The sequence below is a fragment of the Dromaius novaehollandiae genome, chromosome 3 (genome assembly GCF_036370855.1).
Source record: "Dromaius novaehollandiae isolate bDroNov1 chromosome 3, bDroNov1.hap1, whole genome shotgun sequence".
Lineage (NCBI taxonomy): Eukaryota > Metazoa > Chordata > Aves > Casuariiformes > Dromaiidae > Dromaius > Dromaius novaehollandiae.
Genome location: NC_088100.1, coordinates 97,812,851 through 97,831,479, shown reverse-complemented (window position 1 = coordinate 97,831,479; position 18,629 = coordinate 97,812,851). Strand labels below are relative to the sequence as shown.

At 37.5% G+C, this 18,629-nt stretch overlaps 2 protein-coding genes across 2 annotated transcripts in view; one reads left to right on the top strand and one right to left on the bottom strand.

Moving 5' to 3' along the window:
• Window positions 1-11,935, bottom strand: part of PIGF (phosphatidylinositol glycan anchor biosynthesis class F) — a 24,296-nt gene extending 12,361 nt beyond the window's left edge. Inside the window, exons 1-5 of the mRNA XM_026121195.2 lie at window positions 11,864-11,935; window positions 11,216-11,466; window positions 9,532-9,623; window positions 8,606-8,722; window positions 1-109 (exon numbers count right to left, since the gene is read on the bottom strand). Coding sequence (XP_025976980.1) covers window positions 1-109; window positions 8,606-8,722; window positions 9,532-9,623; window positions 11,216-11,443 — 546 coding nt within the window. The 5' untranslated portion in view covers window positions 11,444-11,466; window positions 11,864-11,935. The remainder of the gene's footprint in view (window positions 110-8,605; window positions 8,723-9,531; window positions 9,624-11,215; window positions 11,467-11,863) is intronic.
• CRIPT (CXXC repeat containing interactor of PDZ3 domain) lies at window positions 11,908-18,629 on the top strand. The gene is made up of 5 exons (XM_026121194.2): window positions 11,908-11,978; window positions 12,204-12,269; window positions 12,702-12,756; window positions 13,464-13,567; window positions 16,277-18,629. The coding sequence occupies exons 1-5, from the start codon at window positions 11,963-11,965 to the stop codon at window positions 16,339-16,341; spliced, it is 306 nt and encodes a 101-aa protein (XP_025976979.1). The 5' UTR covers window positions 11,908-11,962; the 3' UTR covers window positions 16,342-18,629.

Below are 18,629 nucleotides of genomic sequence, written 5' to 3'. Positions count from 1 at the left end.
CTGCCAAGGCCGATCCCAATCAAGAGGAATAGGAAATGCTCCAAACCAAGCTCCCAGTATACTGCACACTGTAGTAATCTGCAGACTGTTATCCCAGATGGACATAGCTCTGTAAGAATAATGTGTTACAGTGTTTCAACAGCAGCAAAAGTCACCATATGAGAATATTTGTTCTACTATTTCTACCAAGTGAGACTACAAACAGATATAAAAATGAACATATTTGATAAATAAGATGCAGGTTTCTCCTAACAGATACAAAAAGGGACAAATAGTTCTCACTTTTCAACGCAAAAACCCAACAATTCCCATGTACATATTTTCCTCACTGTTTTCAAAATAGGCTTTGGGAAAAAGATTATGAGTCACTTTCCACTTGTGTCATCTCAAAACCATAAACACAGAGAAACAGCATACCATCTCTGCAGCACTTAGTCCCTTACAAATAAGGCGTTAGATATTACACATGAAATCTAGGTTTTCAGCAGGCAAACCTAGCATAAAAGACTGCACATCGCAGTTATTAATGTTAAAACTGCTACTATTTACTAATAGCTCTACTAACAATATTGCCAATATTAAGTGCAAATTCAAGACAAAGGCAAACACTCTCAAACTATTACTTACAGTTGCTCACTGATCTCTTTAGATTAAGGCATCAAGTATGTTTTCTGAAACAGATTTTATTTTTGCCAAAATAAGCTTGCTTTTTTCATGTGATAATATCTCTATATGTTAGTTTCTGCAATCAGACTAAAGAATATTTTTATAAGCCATGCAAATGATAATAGATGCTAGTTATGTTCCAGTTAAGATTCAGTTTGGTGCTAAAATGCCCTGAAAGTGTTTCTTCTGTGTTGAGCTAAACTCAAATGAGAACCTGGGGGTTGATCCTGAACTCCATGGTAGAATGGTAAACTACTTACACTGTTTACACTGAGCCCTAAACTGCACTTAGCACTGAGTTATGACACAGTTGAATGAACTGCCCTTACTTCTGCTGATCCTAATTTACAACCAATCTGCTCTAGCCTCGGTTTCTTTATTTTACATTCCCACTGCCTGAGGTTGTTGCCTTGCCCCATTCTAACGACTCATCTGACCACTGTAATATGTTCTGTGAAATGATCCATGTCAAAACCCACCACTGCCCTAGTCTAACATGAAGGGGGATACATTCTGTGAATAATTAAACTTTTCTTCAAAAGAGGGAAAAAACATCTTTTTGGAATGATGCCGCTCATTGAACACATAACAGTTGTTTCGTCCTCATACCACTTACTGTATCATTCAAAGCAAGCTACATAAGGTACTGAATCAAGCTTGGACATTAGATACAAAGTATGCTAGGTAACCTACAGTGGCAGTTAGAAAAAATACCAGTGCTAAAGTAGCCTTGAGCACCTTACCAAGTTCCAAGATATGGACCAGATGATGCAAAAGTTTATTGCTGCCAGAAGTTCCAAGCAACATCCATATTAGGAATAATGGTTTGGTATACAAACTAAAAAGACAATTACAACACATGGCAAATAATTTCCAGAAAAGATATCATAGCAATGTCTTGGAGCAACTGATGCCCCACTGCTAAGGCAGGTGCAGAAGATGCTTTGGCTCTATATAGTCTCGAAAGATTGGCAGTATTTAAAACCTTCTTTGCAGTTCTAAACATCACTTTGCATATAGAACAGATCTTAAATATTTTTGTTAGTCATGGCTGACAACAGGGTGAAGACTCAACACGCTTTCCCAATTTATACCTATTCTGCATTCAAGGTTTAAATGATCCTTATCCCCACCTCTCCAGTAGAGTGAGCTGAGAGATTGAGAATGGAGGCTTACTTTATCTAGCAGGAGTAACAGACAGAATTAATGGGATACTTTATACTGGATTTAATGCAAAACTAAGCAAATTCTCTGATGGGATTTGCATGCTCACAAAGAGTATATAAGCACAGAATATACCTTTTCTTTTTCTTTTGAAGCCAAAGTATGGGACTCTTTCCAGGTTGGCCACATGCCAATTTTAATAGCTGGAAAGGTCTGGCAGACTTCAGGTGCTCTCTCTAGGACACACTGATACAGAGGACATTCTGTCTAGCCTTGGAGACTAAGGCACAGCAGCCACAGATGATGTGCCTATCCTAACAAACACAACTTCACAGGCAGCGTGAAAAAGAAGGCAGAAGTATCTGCAAGTTCCAGCAATGCACCATAGTGTGAGGATGCTGCCCAGAAATACAAAACCATCCCATGGAGAGCACAGCACCTAGGGTCAGATTCCAAGACAGAAGGATTACACAGGCTGGATTTCACAAAATATTTGTAAGGGAGAAGATGAAGGGAACAAAAGCAAAGAATATTGCAATGGCACCTGTATTCTTGAATTGCATTCAAGATTTATTTAGAAGAGAAGAGGTGATTGCAGCACAAATCTGGGGGGAGAACAAGGAGAACAAAATAATTTTGCACAGCTTTCACTGAATATCTTTAAAAAATCATTAAAGAATCTTTATGCTAAACGACTTTTTTTTTTTTTTAAACCATTGTGCAGTTTTTATCTGCAGCATAACTTTCTTAAGGAATTATAGCAGGACTTTAAAACAACCGCAACTGACCAATTTTAACAAATAAAAAAAAATACGTATGTATTCAGAACAATGCCTTGGAAGAGTCTTATAAAAGTGGCATACACTCTCTAGAAAGCTGACATAGGACCTGTTCATAGTGCATCTGATTAGAATTCTTTAGGCTTATTTCCTACTAGCTGGATCCCTCCCACTTCAATATACCAAACTTCTTTTCTGCCCTGTTGAGAAAATAGGTATATAGAAAAACACACCAAAAACAACAAGCAGAAGTAAAAAGTTGAGTTCTCTTGGCCCAAAGACAAAGGAGTCTGTATCATTTTTTCATGGACTTGTCATATATGACCCATGAATAAATCCATTTTTGCAAGTTGTTCAAGATCGTCATGGTTAACAACAGAAGTCTGGAAACTTTACAGAATACTGCTGCCACAACAGATGACAATTTTGAGATGTATTTGGGGGTGAAAGAGTTTCTTGCTCAAGGCATCCTTGAGAGCTTTGATCTCCTATTAGTGGTTCTCATGAGTTCATACAGGGCAGTGCAATTCCCCATATAGAAATACTTCATAATAAAATAAACAAACCATCCAGCAACACATAAATCTTAAACTATGATATGGCCTTATGACCTCAGCACTGGAGTACTAGATATCTTCCTTATATTATTGATATAAAGATAGATGAACTCCATGCAAAATATAAATTGCTTATTTTAGCTATAGACACAGTCTTTCTATACCACGCATTCATGAGATTTTTCTCCCTTGACATGTTTACTGCAAAAATTAATTTAAATCTTGAAATATTCCTATTGAGCTTAGATACTGTTTGGCTGAGCAAGTTAAAAATATCACAAAGATACTGTGGGCGTTGCAGGGAAACAAACAAACAAACATGAGAGGATAGTATAGAATTGTGTTAAAAAGTACAAGCATGGCTGCAAAGTACTCTTTCGATGACTACAACAATTTGAAATTTAAAATAAAAATTCACTCTGTGAATATTCCAAAACAAGTTTCCATCAACTGAAAAGAAATATTGCAAAGTAAATGTAATCTGCATATTGCAGCCCTTTAGCAACTTTACCTTTCACAGAAGGCTCAAAATTGCCTCCAAGTTCAAGTTCAGCTACACTAGTTGAAGGATGAATTTATTGCACACTGAAAAACTCCTTTGCATGGCCAATCATGGCACAGATTGGATCATCACAAGTATTAATGACTACAGTTCTCAGTTCATAGCCTTCTATCACTAGAGGTTTCAAAAGTTTTGAACAAGTGGGTTTCTGTTTAATAGTGCCTGAAGCACTTAATCTGTGTCATTGGTCTACCAAGTGATTCTTTCGCTTTCCTCAGGCCACAAACACTGGAGTAATTTGTACCAATTAAGAAACAAGAAAGAACAGCAAGTGTTCAGAATACAGTAAGGCACCATTCTAAGAGACAGGAGGGCTGGGTTCGAGGCCCTGCTCCAAATCAGGAAGGTAAGAGATCTGGATCCAAGTTGTGCCACATCTTAGATGTTGAACAAGCCTAGCTTTAGTCAACGGAAGAAAAACGATGGGCATTGTTAGGACTAGAATACTAGACAGATAGTAAACTCCAAACCTCACATACACTGTTTAGGTTGCAGGACTGGAAAGCTTTAACCCCAAACCTTGTTTAAAGAGTTCAAAATTTCTGACTTTTCTTAAAGAGTGTATGTAACCCACTGCTGCATATTGATATTGACTGCTCACAAGGCAGAAACTTTTTTTATTGTTTGCATGCAAGATAAAGGTCATACAGACTATAATGCAATGCAATGTTGACATTTTGTGGTGGAAAGAGGAACTGTTTTTCCTGCATTAACCCCATCCCTTTAATTTCTTACACTAGATTTCAATGCACGATCCTACTGACTTTGAATTTTTAAGAGGTCTTGACTTAACTAAAAAATCAGTTAGGAGTGTCTACAACGAAAATTATCAGAAATTATTTTTCAGAAGCTGAGTAATTGAGCAGAGAGCTGTTGGCCAGCAAGGGGAAGAAACCATTCACCACAGCCTTAAAGTAATGCAAGAACCAGGAGGATACACTGAGGGTTGACTGAGGTACACTTATTCCCCAACAAGACATCTTATCTGGTAAGTCTACATACATACTGCTGCACCATATGGAGATATAAGATTGAGTCCAAAAACAAAATGACAGAATTAGCAAGGCACAGTGCCCAAACAAAGAAGGAAAGTCATAGGTAGTTTGGCAACAGTTTGAACTGCTAATTCATCCACTCTGCAGCATCAACACGGGCTACTCAAATAAGACCTTACTTGTCCTCCAACGCTACCCCAGGTTTCTATGCAAATGAATGGTAAAAATGTTTTGCTTATTCTCTTTTCTGCATGGAATGTCACCTATCAGGAGGTTTGCAGGTATTCATTAACCTATTACAAAAATCCCTCAGTTGTGTGAGGCTAACAGCAGCAGCAGCATTTATAAACTTGGAGTTTTATAGCTTTTTTTTTTCTTTTTTTTTTTCTTTTTTTTTTTTTTAATATGAATGTTTTCTAAAGCTATTCCACAGGCAAAACTAGAGATGTTTAAGACTATTAATGAGCACAGATAACACAAAGGCCTTTTATGGCCTAAAATATTTAGTTGGACCTGTTAAATAACGCAATGCCTTAAGTGCTGTTTTAGATAATGCTTGCATTAAGAGGTTAGTTAACACAAGGAATTTACTAAGACAGCTCTTTGGTAGACAAGATCCAAAATTCGGCACTATGGCAGGACCATAATACAAAGCTGCACACCACTTCAATGATGTCCGCCTTTGCAAAGGACATTTCCAAGTCTATAAAAGTATGTAGTACACAAACAAGTAATGAAATAGGAGAAATGAAAACTGGATGGAGCCCTAAAGTTATGGCATTATACTATTTTTTTTGACAAGCTCCAAATACAATCTATTTCCTACTCAGTTCTGAGAGTTTGTTGGTGACATCTTGTAATCGCTGTCATACCAGAAATTTCAACACAATTATTCAGACTAGTGGCTAGAAACAAACAGCCCCCAAAAGAAGCAATAAAAGCCAGCAATTGCAAGCTGATTTCTAAAGGCTTTTATAGGCTATTTTAGCCAACAATTACTGAAAAGCTGTTCAAAGAACAGTCTCCTACTTCCATTAGTACCAACAACCATTTTTATAGCTTTTACTTCCCATTATCTGCTTGCAGCAGCACATGATAGTACGTGATCAGTGTCATGACATTGGTCACAACACTAGATGTCAGAATACACTGAATTCAGAGACAGCTGGTATAGACCTACCTATTCCCAAATGCAGAATTGGGGTGGGGGTGGGGAGGGGAGGTGAAGCTCTGTTTACAGCTTACTTAAAATTGGACTGGAATTTTTATGACAGAGAATACAGGAACTTACTTTTCTCACACATTCCACATGTACATAGACTACAAATACTAAGGTAAGAACCAATTGTTTGAATTCCTTAAAACAAAAGTACTTTAAAAAAAAATCTATTTGGTCCATCAAGTCAACATTTCAAATTCAAAAACGCACTCAGTTTAAAAACATGAAGCATGTGCAGTTTTCTGTCTGACCTACAATTGTGTTTCATGCAATTGTTTCTTGTATTCCACAATAAACAAACAAAAAACCCTCAACATCACCAAACTTTTATAATACAGATTAAAAAAATTGCAGTGTTACAGATTACATGTTATCATGAGACTAATGCCCCTTCTAGAGCCAAGGGGTCTTAAAGACTATCTTGTAATAACATTACTAGAAGTGATTTTACCAGCAGTGTCTGCTTTCAAAAGCTACAAGTGAAAACAGGGGATGCTAAGCATCTGTAAAGAAGAATAAGCACTTTGCAGAATCATCCCCAAAATATTTATGCAAAGCTGACTCAGCTGTACCTTAGCTATTATGATGCAACGGATTATATATAAAAAGTTACTTGAATGTAACTTTGAGTAGTCTTGTGAGAAAATACTATGCACATCCATTTTTCATCCTAGATCACCTTAAAAATAGCAGAAATTTTTCAAAACTATACAAAGCAATAGCTGAATAAAATTAACATCTTTCACTTTTTTTTATACCTGATACATTAAAAGAAACTGTTCTCTTTCTAGATTTCTTTTTCTGTAAGGACAAAAACACACCTTGATCTTATAAACACTGCACAGGAAAATAAGAATAACAAAAATAAATGCTGATGCTTACTTAAGTCTAAACTTGTTCTGAGTCTTTGTTTTTAAACAAATTCCTCTTTTGTTCTAAGCTATACTCTCAGACTTTCCAACTTGTTGTCCCAGTGCAATTCAATTCATTGAATTTTTCCAAAGCAAACAGGCTCATTGATCTTACCTCACCGTCCATTACCTTCACTAATGAGTCTCACCTCTTTCTGTGTGGTTAAGTGAGGGGACACAACCTGCGAATAAGTCATGCCTACACTCAGCTCATTTCTGACTCCAACTTGTTCATACAGTGAAACGAAAAACTACAGAATTATTTTTTTAAAGGAGCAGCTTGCTACAATGCATAAAAAATTCCTACGGTATTTATTTCTAGTCTACTTTCATGCGGAGGCTAGTCTAAGTAAACACCATTACATTAAATAAGCATTTTATTCAGATAACATTGCATGGCTCACTAGGAAGCAAGTAGTATGTGCAAGCTGTCATAATAAAAATGTCAAAACAAGACAACTCCTGCTTCCCATGCAATAATTATGCTGAAGTAATACTAAAACCAAACTAGGAAAGAAATAAATTAACATGTATTCAAAATCTATCCTGGCACAAAGGGAGACTGCTGTCAAACATTTGTCACTTAAATGCACCTGTTATGTCCAGATGCAAAATTCCAGACACAACTAAGTGAATCAACAATAATTTGTTCTGGCTAAAACACTCCATGTTGTTATTAAATTCTTACAAGGTGTCATTTCTATTACTCTATTCACTCCTTAAATTGAAAATAAAAAACTAGCATAACTGACTTGAGTGAAGATTCAAGATATTTTTCAGTAAGCTGAAAACTGATATACTGCAAAAGCCAATACATTAAACTATTGGAAAAAGCCTATTTTTGGATTTGTCTACACAAGTTTAAATCAAAAGTAACTCCTTAGGCCAGCAGGGTTATACAACTTTTTTACTTTCGTTTGAGATTAGACTTCACTCTTAGGACACATTACAAGGGCATTAATACTAACATGTTATTATTAGAACTACAAGCATATGCGGGGCTTTTTTATGTTTCAGAGTTCCAGTCTTTCAACAACCCTGTTATTTAATGGGTGAAAAAGGGTAGCAGAGACAGAATACTTCTGAAAAATACATTATCCTTGATACGTGCCGATATCATGGCTTTCAATAAGTAAAAAAGGCATACTTTACTTTAAACATACTCTTAAAAAAATTAATGCTAGAAAACTGACACTGAAAACAGCTTTCTTTGAAATTTGAAAGAGTGTGGATAAGGATTACATGCTTAAGACCACCGTAAATTACATATTATTTTTACAATTATATTCAAGTTAAAGATATCATTAGAATAATATTTGTTTTGCCTTGCTATTCCTACTTTAAAAGCTGCGTTTATGAGGGTACTACCATATCATGTGTAATCATGCTCCCTTTAGAGTTTATCCACAGATCTCTTCTTTATTTGACAATCATCATACTAGAATATACAATGGTTTGAAACCAGTCAAATGCTCATTTGAAACTTTACTTCTTTCAAATGCATCTAAAGTAAGATTTAAACTCTGGACCAGAAATAAAAAGCCAGTTTTCTAAATCAGTAATATCTTCAAAATAGAAAATAGTTTTCTTTGCCAGAAAAACTTTCACAACCCCTTAATTATGAATGCAAAAATAAGCTATCATTCAGGATGTTTTATTTGCTTTACAGGAAACTCCACGATATATCGTTTATGGCAGCTCCATCTATTTCTTCCATGGGTAAAAACAGAGAAAACTTAAAATAGAACTTACCCAGTTTTACTAAATACCCGTATCCATGCTTGAATGTTTGGTCCCAGCACACACAAGCATTGTAAAGTAGTAAAGGTAGACAGGAGAACTGCAAACAAAAATGTCTCAGTCACTGACCTACAAAGAAGGAATACAACAAAATTAATGGAGGTAGAATTGCTAACTTTATAAGAGTTCCAACAGTTAGGAAAAAACACTAGATCAACTTGAAAGCATGCATTTTTTCTTAAATTCATGTAAAGAAAAAAAAGGTTTTCTTCTTACTCTGCAGAACAGAAAAGAAAGATGGAAAGAATTCTAAATTTCCAAGAATTCTTTATTATCACAACAAAGTCTGAAATGTAGCAGCTTATTTTAAATATTCAATTCCTGTAACATTTTAACAAACACAGCAATACCTTACAAAGAAGGTTACTTTCTAATTGAAGTACACCCAGATCTTTACTTTATTGTTCTATATCTTTCTAGTTCGACTTAGTGGAAGCAACCATGAAACCAAGCCACATGATGTTACCACTATTCAGTAATTTATCGCCTCTCTCACAAATCAGCTAGGAGAGACGTGAAGCAGCCCCCTTTTTTTGAAATCGCCCCTAACAATTAAAATACTAATATGAAAAGGATGAAAGATACGAGAGAGACACATTTTAGAGTCTTAATAGAAAAATGACTAAATGAAACTTGGAAAATGTTTGTAACCATATATATGACATACACGTTTAACGTATGTCTGTATTTGTACATCTCCAAATATATAAAAATTGTAAAAGCCAGCTTCTATGAAAAATAGCCACTCTTCCTCCCCTAGCCAGGAGGTTATCCTTTAACTCTCAAAGTACCAGGCAATACTTAAGTACTTATACCAATATCTGCAAGAAGAATTGCCCCTTAAAGCATTTAGAGAAAGAAAGGTTCTTCCGACTTACTCAATAAGAGGAGCTCCATAAAGAACAACAATCGCATGAAATAGTATGCAAGACATGAAAAAGTATACACAGCATTTTAGAAATCTGGATATCTAAAAAAGAGCAATGAAATATCAGAATAACATTTCAAAAGAAAAGAGAACAATGAACAATGTATATAGTCAGTATCTTATCAGCAGCACCTCACTGTACCTATTTCCTTAGATATTTAATTTCAACTACAGCACAGTATGATTATATCCTGGTGTATTTTCTGACAGCTTTCCCCACGTTTAATACTTTAAATCATTAATTAAAAACATGATTACACTCCAATCTAAACATCTTTTCATATATCATACTATTATAAACCAAACCTACAAAAATAATTGGAAATAACAACAGAAAAAAAAAATGTATTGCATATTTGTTTCTGTTTTACATTTCAGCATTATATCCATTTGTTTAAAAAGCATCTTTCACAGAATGTACAAAACTATTTAGAAAGAAGAAAGCATGTAATTTATATAAAAGATATTCAGAATCAAATATAATACTTAAAACTACATGAAATAACATACACTGCATTTTGAAACTGCTATCTTCAAGTCTAAATCCTTTTGAGAAATGTCCATGACTTTCTAAAGCTACAAAATGCATATAATTTTTCATGAATGTAAACAACAGTTTCTAGGTACCCACTATATCATACAGAAACATGGCCATTTGGTAAACTGTTCACCAATGAAAGCTCATAGTCCCACCTGAAAACTTTTTTTTTTTTTTTTTTTGATATTCCTATACTACTTGGGATGAAATCTCACCTAAAAGCTGAAGCCTGCTTTGTTTTTTCTAAATTGCAGGTGGTTAAAATGCTTGTTTTCCATAATGATTTTGTATATTTCACTCCCCCTTCAGTCAGTAAGATTAGATAAAAGCTTTACAGGCAAAGTTATTACTTTCAAGGGTGCTTGACTTGCATAACTTTTTAAGAATCACTGTTCGAGGGCATTAAATTTTGTTTGATTCAGCAAGTGGGGAGCACAAACTACCCAGCTGACTTCTGAATGCATTTGTATTCCACCACTCCTGGAGAAGTTGAGTGCTGCTCCAAATTTGCTCTGTTTAGAAGTATTTTATTGGGATTCATACCTTTAATGCTTCTGTTACAAATGATAACTATAAACATTTATCACAGGTTTGAATGCTTCTGTATGCAGATTTAGTTGTTCAAGGAAATGTAACCATTTCAATGCTTTTCCACCTCATATTTTAAAATTTGCCAACTTGGTTTAAATTTTAGTGAGCTCTTCGTTTTCTATTTTATCACCCGTAGTGTTTTTTTTTTTTAAGTTTTTCTTCCTTTAGTTATTAGTAACTTCTAACTACTCAGAAGAAAAGTGTCTCTTCCTGCACCCATTCAGATTTGCCCTGATTTTTGCCAGCAAGCAAAGGGCTGAGACTACAAGCCACAACATATTGAGAAGGCAAAGGAAAGGCAAGGAATCATTCACCTGTACAGATTATTTACAGGTAGAGAAAACACTGTGAAAATACTGGAAAAATTCTCAGCTCATTCATGGAAAACAAGGTTTCACCGCCTAAAATTGTAACTTGTTTTCTCTTTCACATGAGATTATTTCAATAGAAGAATTCAGCTTCCCCTCAGTACTGCCTGGTAGTAATTTAAGAATAAAAATCTTACCTTGTAGGCAAAGGATCTTCTCTTGGGAAATGGATTTGGTTTGAGGATTAAATACAAGACTATGTTAAGGGCACTAACGGAAACAGAACAGACACACAGCCAGGTGAGGTGTGTTCCCAAAACCGAGAAGCTGTCCAAGAAGAAAGCCGGCACAGTTGTTGTTAGAATAACTGAAAAAACACAGAGTAGGTTTGTAGCCAAGAGCCTCTTTATTTCTGCTTCTTTCATTGTGCTCTCTAGTAACCAGCCACCTGCAAGAAAGCAAGCCTTCCTCAGCTACCGAAACGCACCAGAGGCTCCAGTCAGGGGTGTTTTTCCTAGCTGAAACACGCGAGGCAAAACTCCGGACTCGGTCTGGGGGCGAAGAGGATATTTGGTGGCAGAGGAGCGTCATTCATTCAAAACGAAACGAAACGAAACCCCACGCGGCAGCGCGACCCCTGATCGCACCGCCCACATCCAAAAGCCGGGCGAGCTACGCGGCCTCCCGCCGCCCCACGGAAATGCCGCGGTGGGCAGAGCGGCGCGCCTTGGCCCCCCGTACGGACAGGGCTTCTCTCAGCGACACCCGGCAGGGCGGCGGCGGCGGCCGAGACCAGGGGCCGGACAGGGGGGAAGGAAGATGGAAGGGGCCGGGCCTGCTCTTACCGGCGCGTCGCTCCGCCGCGGCGCAACGGAAGCCTGGCGTGCGCGTCACTTCCGGGGCGCGTGACCGGAAGCGGCGGTTTGTTGTTTTCGGAGCCCGCCATGGTGTGCGAGAAGTGTGAGTGGGGCCGGGGCCGAGATTGGGATTGGGGCCGGGGGGCGGCGGCGGCGGCGGCGGCGGCGGCGGCGGCGGCGGCGGCGGCTGTTGTTGTTGTTGTTGCGGGGCGGGGCGGGCTTGCGGCCCGTGCCGAGGTGTCGAGTGCCCGGCAGGCGGTACTGTTTGCCGGTGTTCGCGCAAGTCAGCTTTAGCTTTTCTTCTTTGTGCGTGTGTTTCCTCGTGTAGGCGAGAAAAAACTCGGTACGGTAATTACACCTGATACGTGGAAGGATGGTGCAAGAAACACGACAGGTACTTTGAATTTTGGGGAGGTTTTAACACTTCTCGTTCAGGTATCTTAAAGCCACTTGTGCACCTATGTCGTCATTCAGTCGTAAGGCTAAGAACGGTAATAGCTACTCTGTTTGGTTTGATTGTTTTTTACGTGCTGTAGTTTCCTTAGCATGTTAACTTAATCCATTGGGCATTTACTTGCCTTGAGCTTTTCAGTGCCAAATCTGGCTGAGTTCTCTCCACCCCCACCCCCCACCCCTGACCCATGTAGAGTGATAATACACAAATAGAACATAATATAAGGGATTCTGTTGTTCTGTGCTCTAATATTGTGTTATATGCTTTACATCTCTTTCTGACTTCATTTACAAATGCGTAAAACTTGTAAACTAAGCTTTTCCCAAACATGATTGAAGCTGGGAAACCTGCTTTTTAATTTTTCTTTTGTAGAAAGCGGTGGCCGAAAACTGAATGAAAATAAGGCTTTGACTTCAAAGAAGGCAAGGTTAGTGTTTAAACCTGATTTTACTTGGCTAAAAAAGTCAGTGTGCTGTGATTAAGACCTATTTCCTGCGCAACTGGGCAGCTACTCAAATCATGGCCAAAATATACTTTGTTTTTAAAATTGTTTGTGGGGATTGTAGCATGTTATTAGTAAATGCTTAGTAAAAGCATGTTTCTTGCATATTTTATGGGTGCTTTCTGCTAGATGAAATATATTATTGTTGTCCTCACAAAAATTGAATGTTAAGTTTGATGTTCATATTAGAAGAGAAGCTGGAAAGACTTACTTTCTTGCAAAGACTACCTCTACAGTCTCTTCAGCAATATTTAATGTCTGGGGGCCATTTTATTACCTTCTGCAAGGTTTAGTTTATTCTCTGCACAGGGGGCAAGCCATTGCTGGTAGGTGTTTAGCTCAAAATAGTCTAGTATCTTAATAAAAAGACACATTTTGTTTTCATAATGGAGGAAACCTCTGCTTACAAGGTTGTGGGAGGCTTTCTGTAGACTTTGAATGCACCCTATTCGAAACAATCTTTGTATGTCCCTTTTCTAAATCATAGTTTCCCCTGGAATTTCTGTTTGTGGTCTCTGGTTTAGACTTTTTACAATGAGGTAGTGGAACTACTTTACTTCATAAATACGTTATAAATTTACTTCATAAATTACTGTATAAATACAGTATGTTTCCTTTCTTCTTTTCCTCAGGTTTGATCCTTATGGAAAGAACAAATTTGCAATATGTCGGATTTGTAAGAGTTCTGTCCATCAGCCAGGGTCTCACTATTGTCAAGGATGTGCCTATAAAAAAGGTGAGATTCACTGAGTGTTGAATTACCCTAATTTGCTTTGAAACTAGTGAGTAAGTGGAACTTGTTTGGCCTTACAAAGAGAAGGCTAAGATGAGATTTAATTGCTATCTTCAGCTACTAATGGGAGGGTATAGAGAAGATGAAGCCAGGATCTTCTCTGAGGTGCACAGTGATAGAATAAGAGGCAGTGGACAGAGGTGAGAATGGAGGACATTCTAATAAGATATAAGGAAAAAACTTCCACTGTGAGGGTGGTCAAATATTGCAACAGGGACTCAGGTTGCAGAATCTCAGTTGGAGATGTTCAGAGCTCAACTTGAAAGACCATGAGCCTCCTAATCCCGGTTGGCTGGGCTTTGAGTGGGCCAGGATTGGGCTAGAGACTGCCAGAGATCCCTTCCAACCGAAGTTGTTCTATGATGCTTCTTCTAAAATGGTTCTGATTTCTAAAGCAGTAGAACTGAAAGAATAACTGTAACCTCTGTCTTGGTAATTGCATAGAAAACTGTCATCTATAGCAAGCTTGATTTTTTTTTTCTTAGTATATAAAAAAAGAGATTCTGTAAAAGTCAATTGCTTGATGCAGTCCCTTTTCTCCTTTCTACCCTCTCCCATTTATAATAGCTAAATCTAAAATTCTAAATACTAGCCTCAAAGAGCTTCTGATCTTGGTAAAGTAATAGACTAACCTAACAAAAATAGAATACTTGGGGAATAAAAGGCAAAGGGAAAAACAGATTCTGTTATGAAAAGAGTTAATAAAGTGCCTTTGAAGGCAAATTATACTCATGGATGTCTTTGTGCCTGAATTGTGAGTGTGCTTCTTGCATTGTAAGTCAAGCTTGGCTTAAGCTGCAACTAAAAATTGAAAAGAATTAAATCTTTATCCCTAGAAAGCAGGCTATTGCACTGTGTAGTATATAATATGTAAAATCTTTCTGCACTTATAAATCATGTATGAACAGCTACACTGAAATTCTGCTTCTATCTGGAAGCTTTCTGTCTCCTGTATTCACAACAAACCTTTAGGTTTATTAAAAATTGCTTTTCGTTTTCCTCAAGGAACTTTTGAACAATTTCAAGCAAACATGATATAGAAGTTGAGCATTAAGGATATAAAAGTTTTACCAGTCTTGTGAATTTGAGTAGGTAAGCAAAAGGGAGGCCCAAGCTTGTAATTCCCTGAGGAAAAAGCATCAGCATGAACTCAGTTATGTCATTAATTCCAAAAAGTCCATATAGCACAGACATGGACCAAACCAGTTCTTAGCTGTAGAGGCACATCTAACCAGTAGTAAATGTTTATGAAATGACATTAATTCTTTTACAGCTGTGCAGCGTGTTAGTGATTTAGCAGCCTGCTGTAGGACTGGTGTTTTTTCTCTTTGCTGGATGCTCACCAGGTGGCTCCCTGAATTCCCTATGAGGGAACCTTGTTCATTCTTAAATTTATAGTTGGTTTGGGTGGGCTTCAGGACTTCTCCTTTTTCTGCTCATGTATCTATCTGGGAAGAAACCGATCTCTTCATAAAAGTCAGAACTTTGACTGCTTTAGGTTCTAGTTCTGACCATCAAAAACCATGGTTGTGATGTGTTTCTTGAAACAGGTATGGTCTTATGACTTAGTGCTTCAACTGTTGTGTACCTCTGAAATCTAGAGACTATTCAACATTCCAAAATTTATTACTCCTCTCTTTAGACCTGGAGTTAACAGCCTGTGGGCTGGGTTTTGCACTCCTGAATAAATCATGTGGTACATTTCCTGCTGTTATCTTTCCTAATAGACTGTTAGATGTGTGTCCAGTATCATGATGTCAATATATGAAAGCACATGACTTGGGGTGAGGCAACAAGTGTAGTTGTCACTTGATGTTTTTTCATCTGCTGATGCATAGTCTTGTAAAAGAATATGTTGCCCTCCCAGACAAGAGACTTGGCACCTTTCTGTTTTAGACAGAATGCAGGAAATATTCAGACCAGCAAAAGAAAAAAACCAAACATCCCCTGCACCCCCCCCTTCCCCCCCCCCCCACCAAAAAGAACTCCAAACTTGTATAAACTCCAAACTTGTATACTTTTTCCTTGCTCTAGTTTTTCTGCTTGCTGCTCTTCAGTCTTAGATCAAAGTCCCCTAGGACAGCAGTGGTCATCTGTTCTTCAGTTCTCATGTATTCTTGGTGTGCAATTCTCTGTAAATAGCTTAATTACATGAAACTCTATTGCCAGCTTTCTCAATTGCCTGAAGTTTCCCACTTGTTAGTCTTTCATTTAGGAGTGAGCTTATGTGGGTGAATAAATTTTCTTAGCCTCATTGCTTTCTGTCCATCCTGGGCCTCAGTTTGACTACAGGACTTACAAAGTTTAATAACATGACATTTTTACCTCTTTGCCAGATAGGAGCCTTTCTTGGCTCTGTTTGAGTATTTCAGTAAAATGTGGAGGCTTCAGGCATTTTTATGTGCTCTCAAAATAGACCTTTATTTTTTTTAAGTGGAGGTATGTAGACATTTTCTGCAAATACTAATTTGTGTTAGAAGACATTGCTACTTTTGAATTTGCAGTATCTGGTGAGAAAGTACACAGTTTTTTTTTAATGAGCTTTCATTGATGATTATTTTTTGAAAAAGATCTTTACAAAAACAGAACTATGCTTTTGAACAAAACTTTAATGACTTTCAAATAACTTATGCACCTTTTGTGTGCTTATAGGCATCTGCTCAATGTGTGGCAAGAAAGTCTTGGATACGAAGAACTACAAGCAAACCTCTGTCTAATTATGTTGATCGGTCTTTTTGTGAACTTTAACTTCTGCATCTTTGTACAGTAACTTTTCTCCATCATTTGTGAATTTTACTTTCTAGAAGACAATACATCTTGGAATGGGATGAGAGGTGAAAAAAGCCTGATTGTTTGCCAAGAAATCTGTATGATATTTGAATTTTGTTTCAGCACTAATGTTAACAGTTATTTAAAGGTAATGGTTTGTAGCAACTGATAAAGTTCAAAATGAGTGAGAAGAGATCTTAGTGGATAGGCTGAAACTATACTACCATCGTAACGCAGATCCTTGAGCTTAATACTTTTACTGTTGTGTTGCTGTATCTTGAGTCTTCTGCTTGTCTGATAGTACTATTTTATGGATGTGTAAAATAAGAGTTTATCACCGTCTCAAAGTAGTACCTTCATTTAGTTCTATGCTTATATGTATTTATAATTATTCTCATCCCAAACTGTTAAGTCCTGCACTTTGAAGTACTGCTCTTCAGGTTTTAATATGATTGTCCTTCTGAGATTTATTTCTGTATACAGTAGTGTTGGTTAAATCACAAACTGTTTAACTATGAAAATCTAGTGTGTTACTCTACCATTTCTTACTTTTGCAGTAAGACTGATAAGCTATTGTCAGCCTCTAAGGAGGTTTTATATATGGCATCTAGGGGCCCAAGGCAACAAAATGAGCAGCAATTTCTAATGCCTGGTCTCAGGCTTGTCATTTCCTGAGTTAATCAGCCTTTTAAATACTCAGTTTGAAATTGGTTCTTGAATTCTGTGATGTAATTGCTTAAGTGTCAAATTTGAAAAATCAAAACACCCTCCCTTCTCTTCAGCAGTAGTTTGAGACAGGACTTTAAATAGGCATCTCTTAACACATGGGCCTGAATGTGGCTCTGCATTTCTTTTATCCCTTGGTTAATATCTACAGAAGAAAACAAATTTTGTTATGAAGAGTAGTGTTTACTGTGCACAAGGATTCTTTGTAGCAGTTTAAAGGAAAAGAATGCTACTCTAATATGAGGTGGAGTTTTAACTAAGACCTACTTAAGTGCTTACTCCTCTCAGCAATCTTACACTTTTGCAGCTTACTTTCAGCCGTAACAAGAAAACTGTCAATGGGAACTTCCCTATTAATAGATACTCTGGTTTAGGTTTTCCTTTTGTTCTGCTATCTATTACTGAGACAACTGAGTAAGTAATAGAGACTGCACAGTCTTTCTATATGGTTGTGGGAGAAAATAAAGAGTATTGGGGATATAGTTATTCTCTGTGCTCCTGCCACGCTGTCCTGTAAGTAGCCCTTGAAAGCGGGGTTGCTTGATGTTTCCTGTCATTCTTAACTGTTTGTTCTCAAGCATTTGCCACAGATTCTCCTGACATTCTGCAATTGCTAAAATAGTAATTCTTTTGAACAATTTATGTCTACTAAAAAGCTTTGTCAAGATGGAACAAGCTGGGTCCCCTCCAAAAGAAAAGGGGAATGCTGCTGCCCTTGATCTTAATAGCTTCACCTGTGTGAGCAATTGCCATTTTTTTCTGTCAGTAAGGATAGGGAAGTAAGTCTAGAATTGGAAACTCTTCTGACCTGTTACCATTGGTGAGCTAGTTGCTGTGGCCTTGAAGTACAATGGAAAACCACCTTTTCTAGTAATGAGATCTGAGGTGGAGCGTGTACAGAGGTAGAAACATAGGCACTCTACTAATTATATCCAGGAATGAGAGAAAAACTGAGAATGTGGAACCAGCAGCTACCTTCTGAGAAGCTTTAAGCCTTAAAAGTAGAGACCACTATCTTGAACAGCTCTGCCCTTTTAACAGCCCCAGCTGACATGCCCAAAATATGCGGATTATCTGGTGGTGACTGGCAGCCCGCAGACTTAATTTCCATGTGGCGGTGGCCGCTTGTTTCCAAACAGCTCAAGAAATTCTATTATTAGTGCGTAGTCTCTAACTTTGGAGTATCTTTTGTACAGATTAGGAGAAAGTGTCTCATGCTGGCTTCAAGTTTTGCAGCAAGTGCTTGTCAGTCATAGTCTCTTTTGCACTACCCTCTTGCTTGGTCACTACCTTTCTTTAGTCCCAAAATGGAGCTCAGTAAGGTGTAGCAGGCACAGGAAAAGTCCATTTTGAAGCTGTTTCTTCATTGTATGCACCCTTAAGTTAGTGCAGCTGTAAAAATGAAAAGAAAAGTTTTATGTGCAACTGATGCAAAAAATGGGGCCAGAATTGTTTGGTAACATGTTGTTTGTCTTGGGTGCAGCAATAAAATGTGAATGCATCTTTGGAA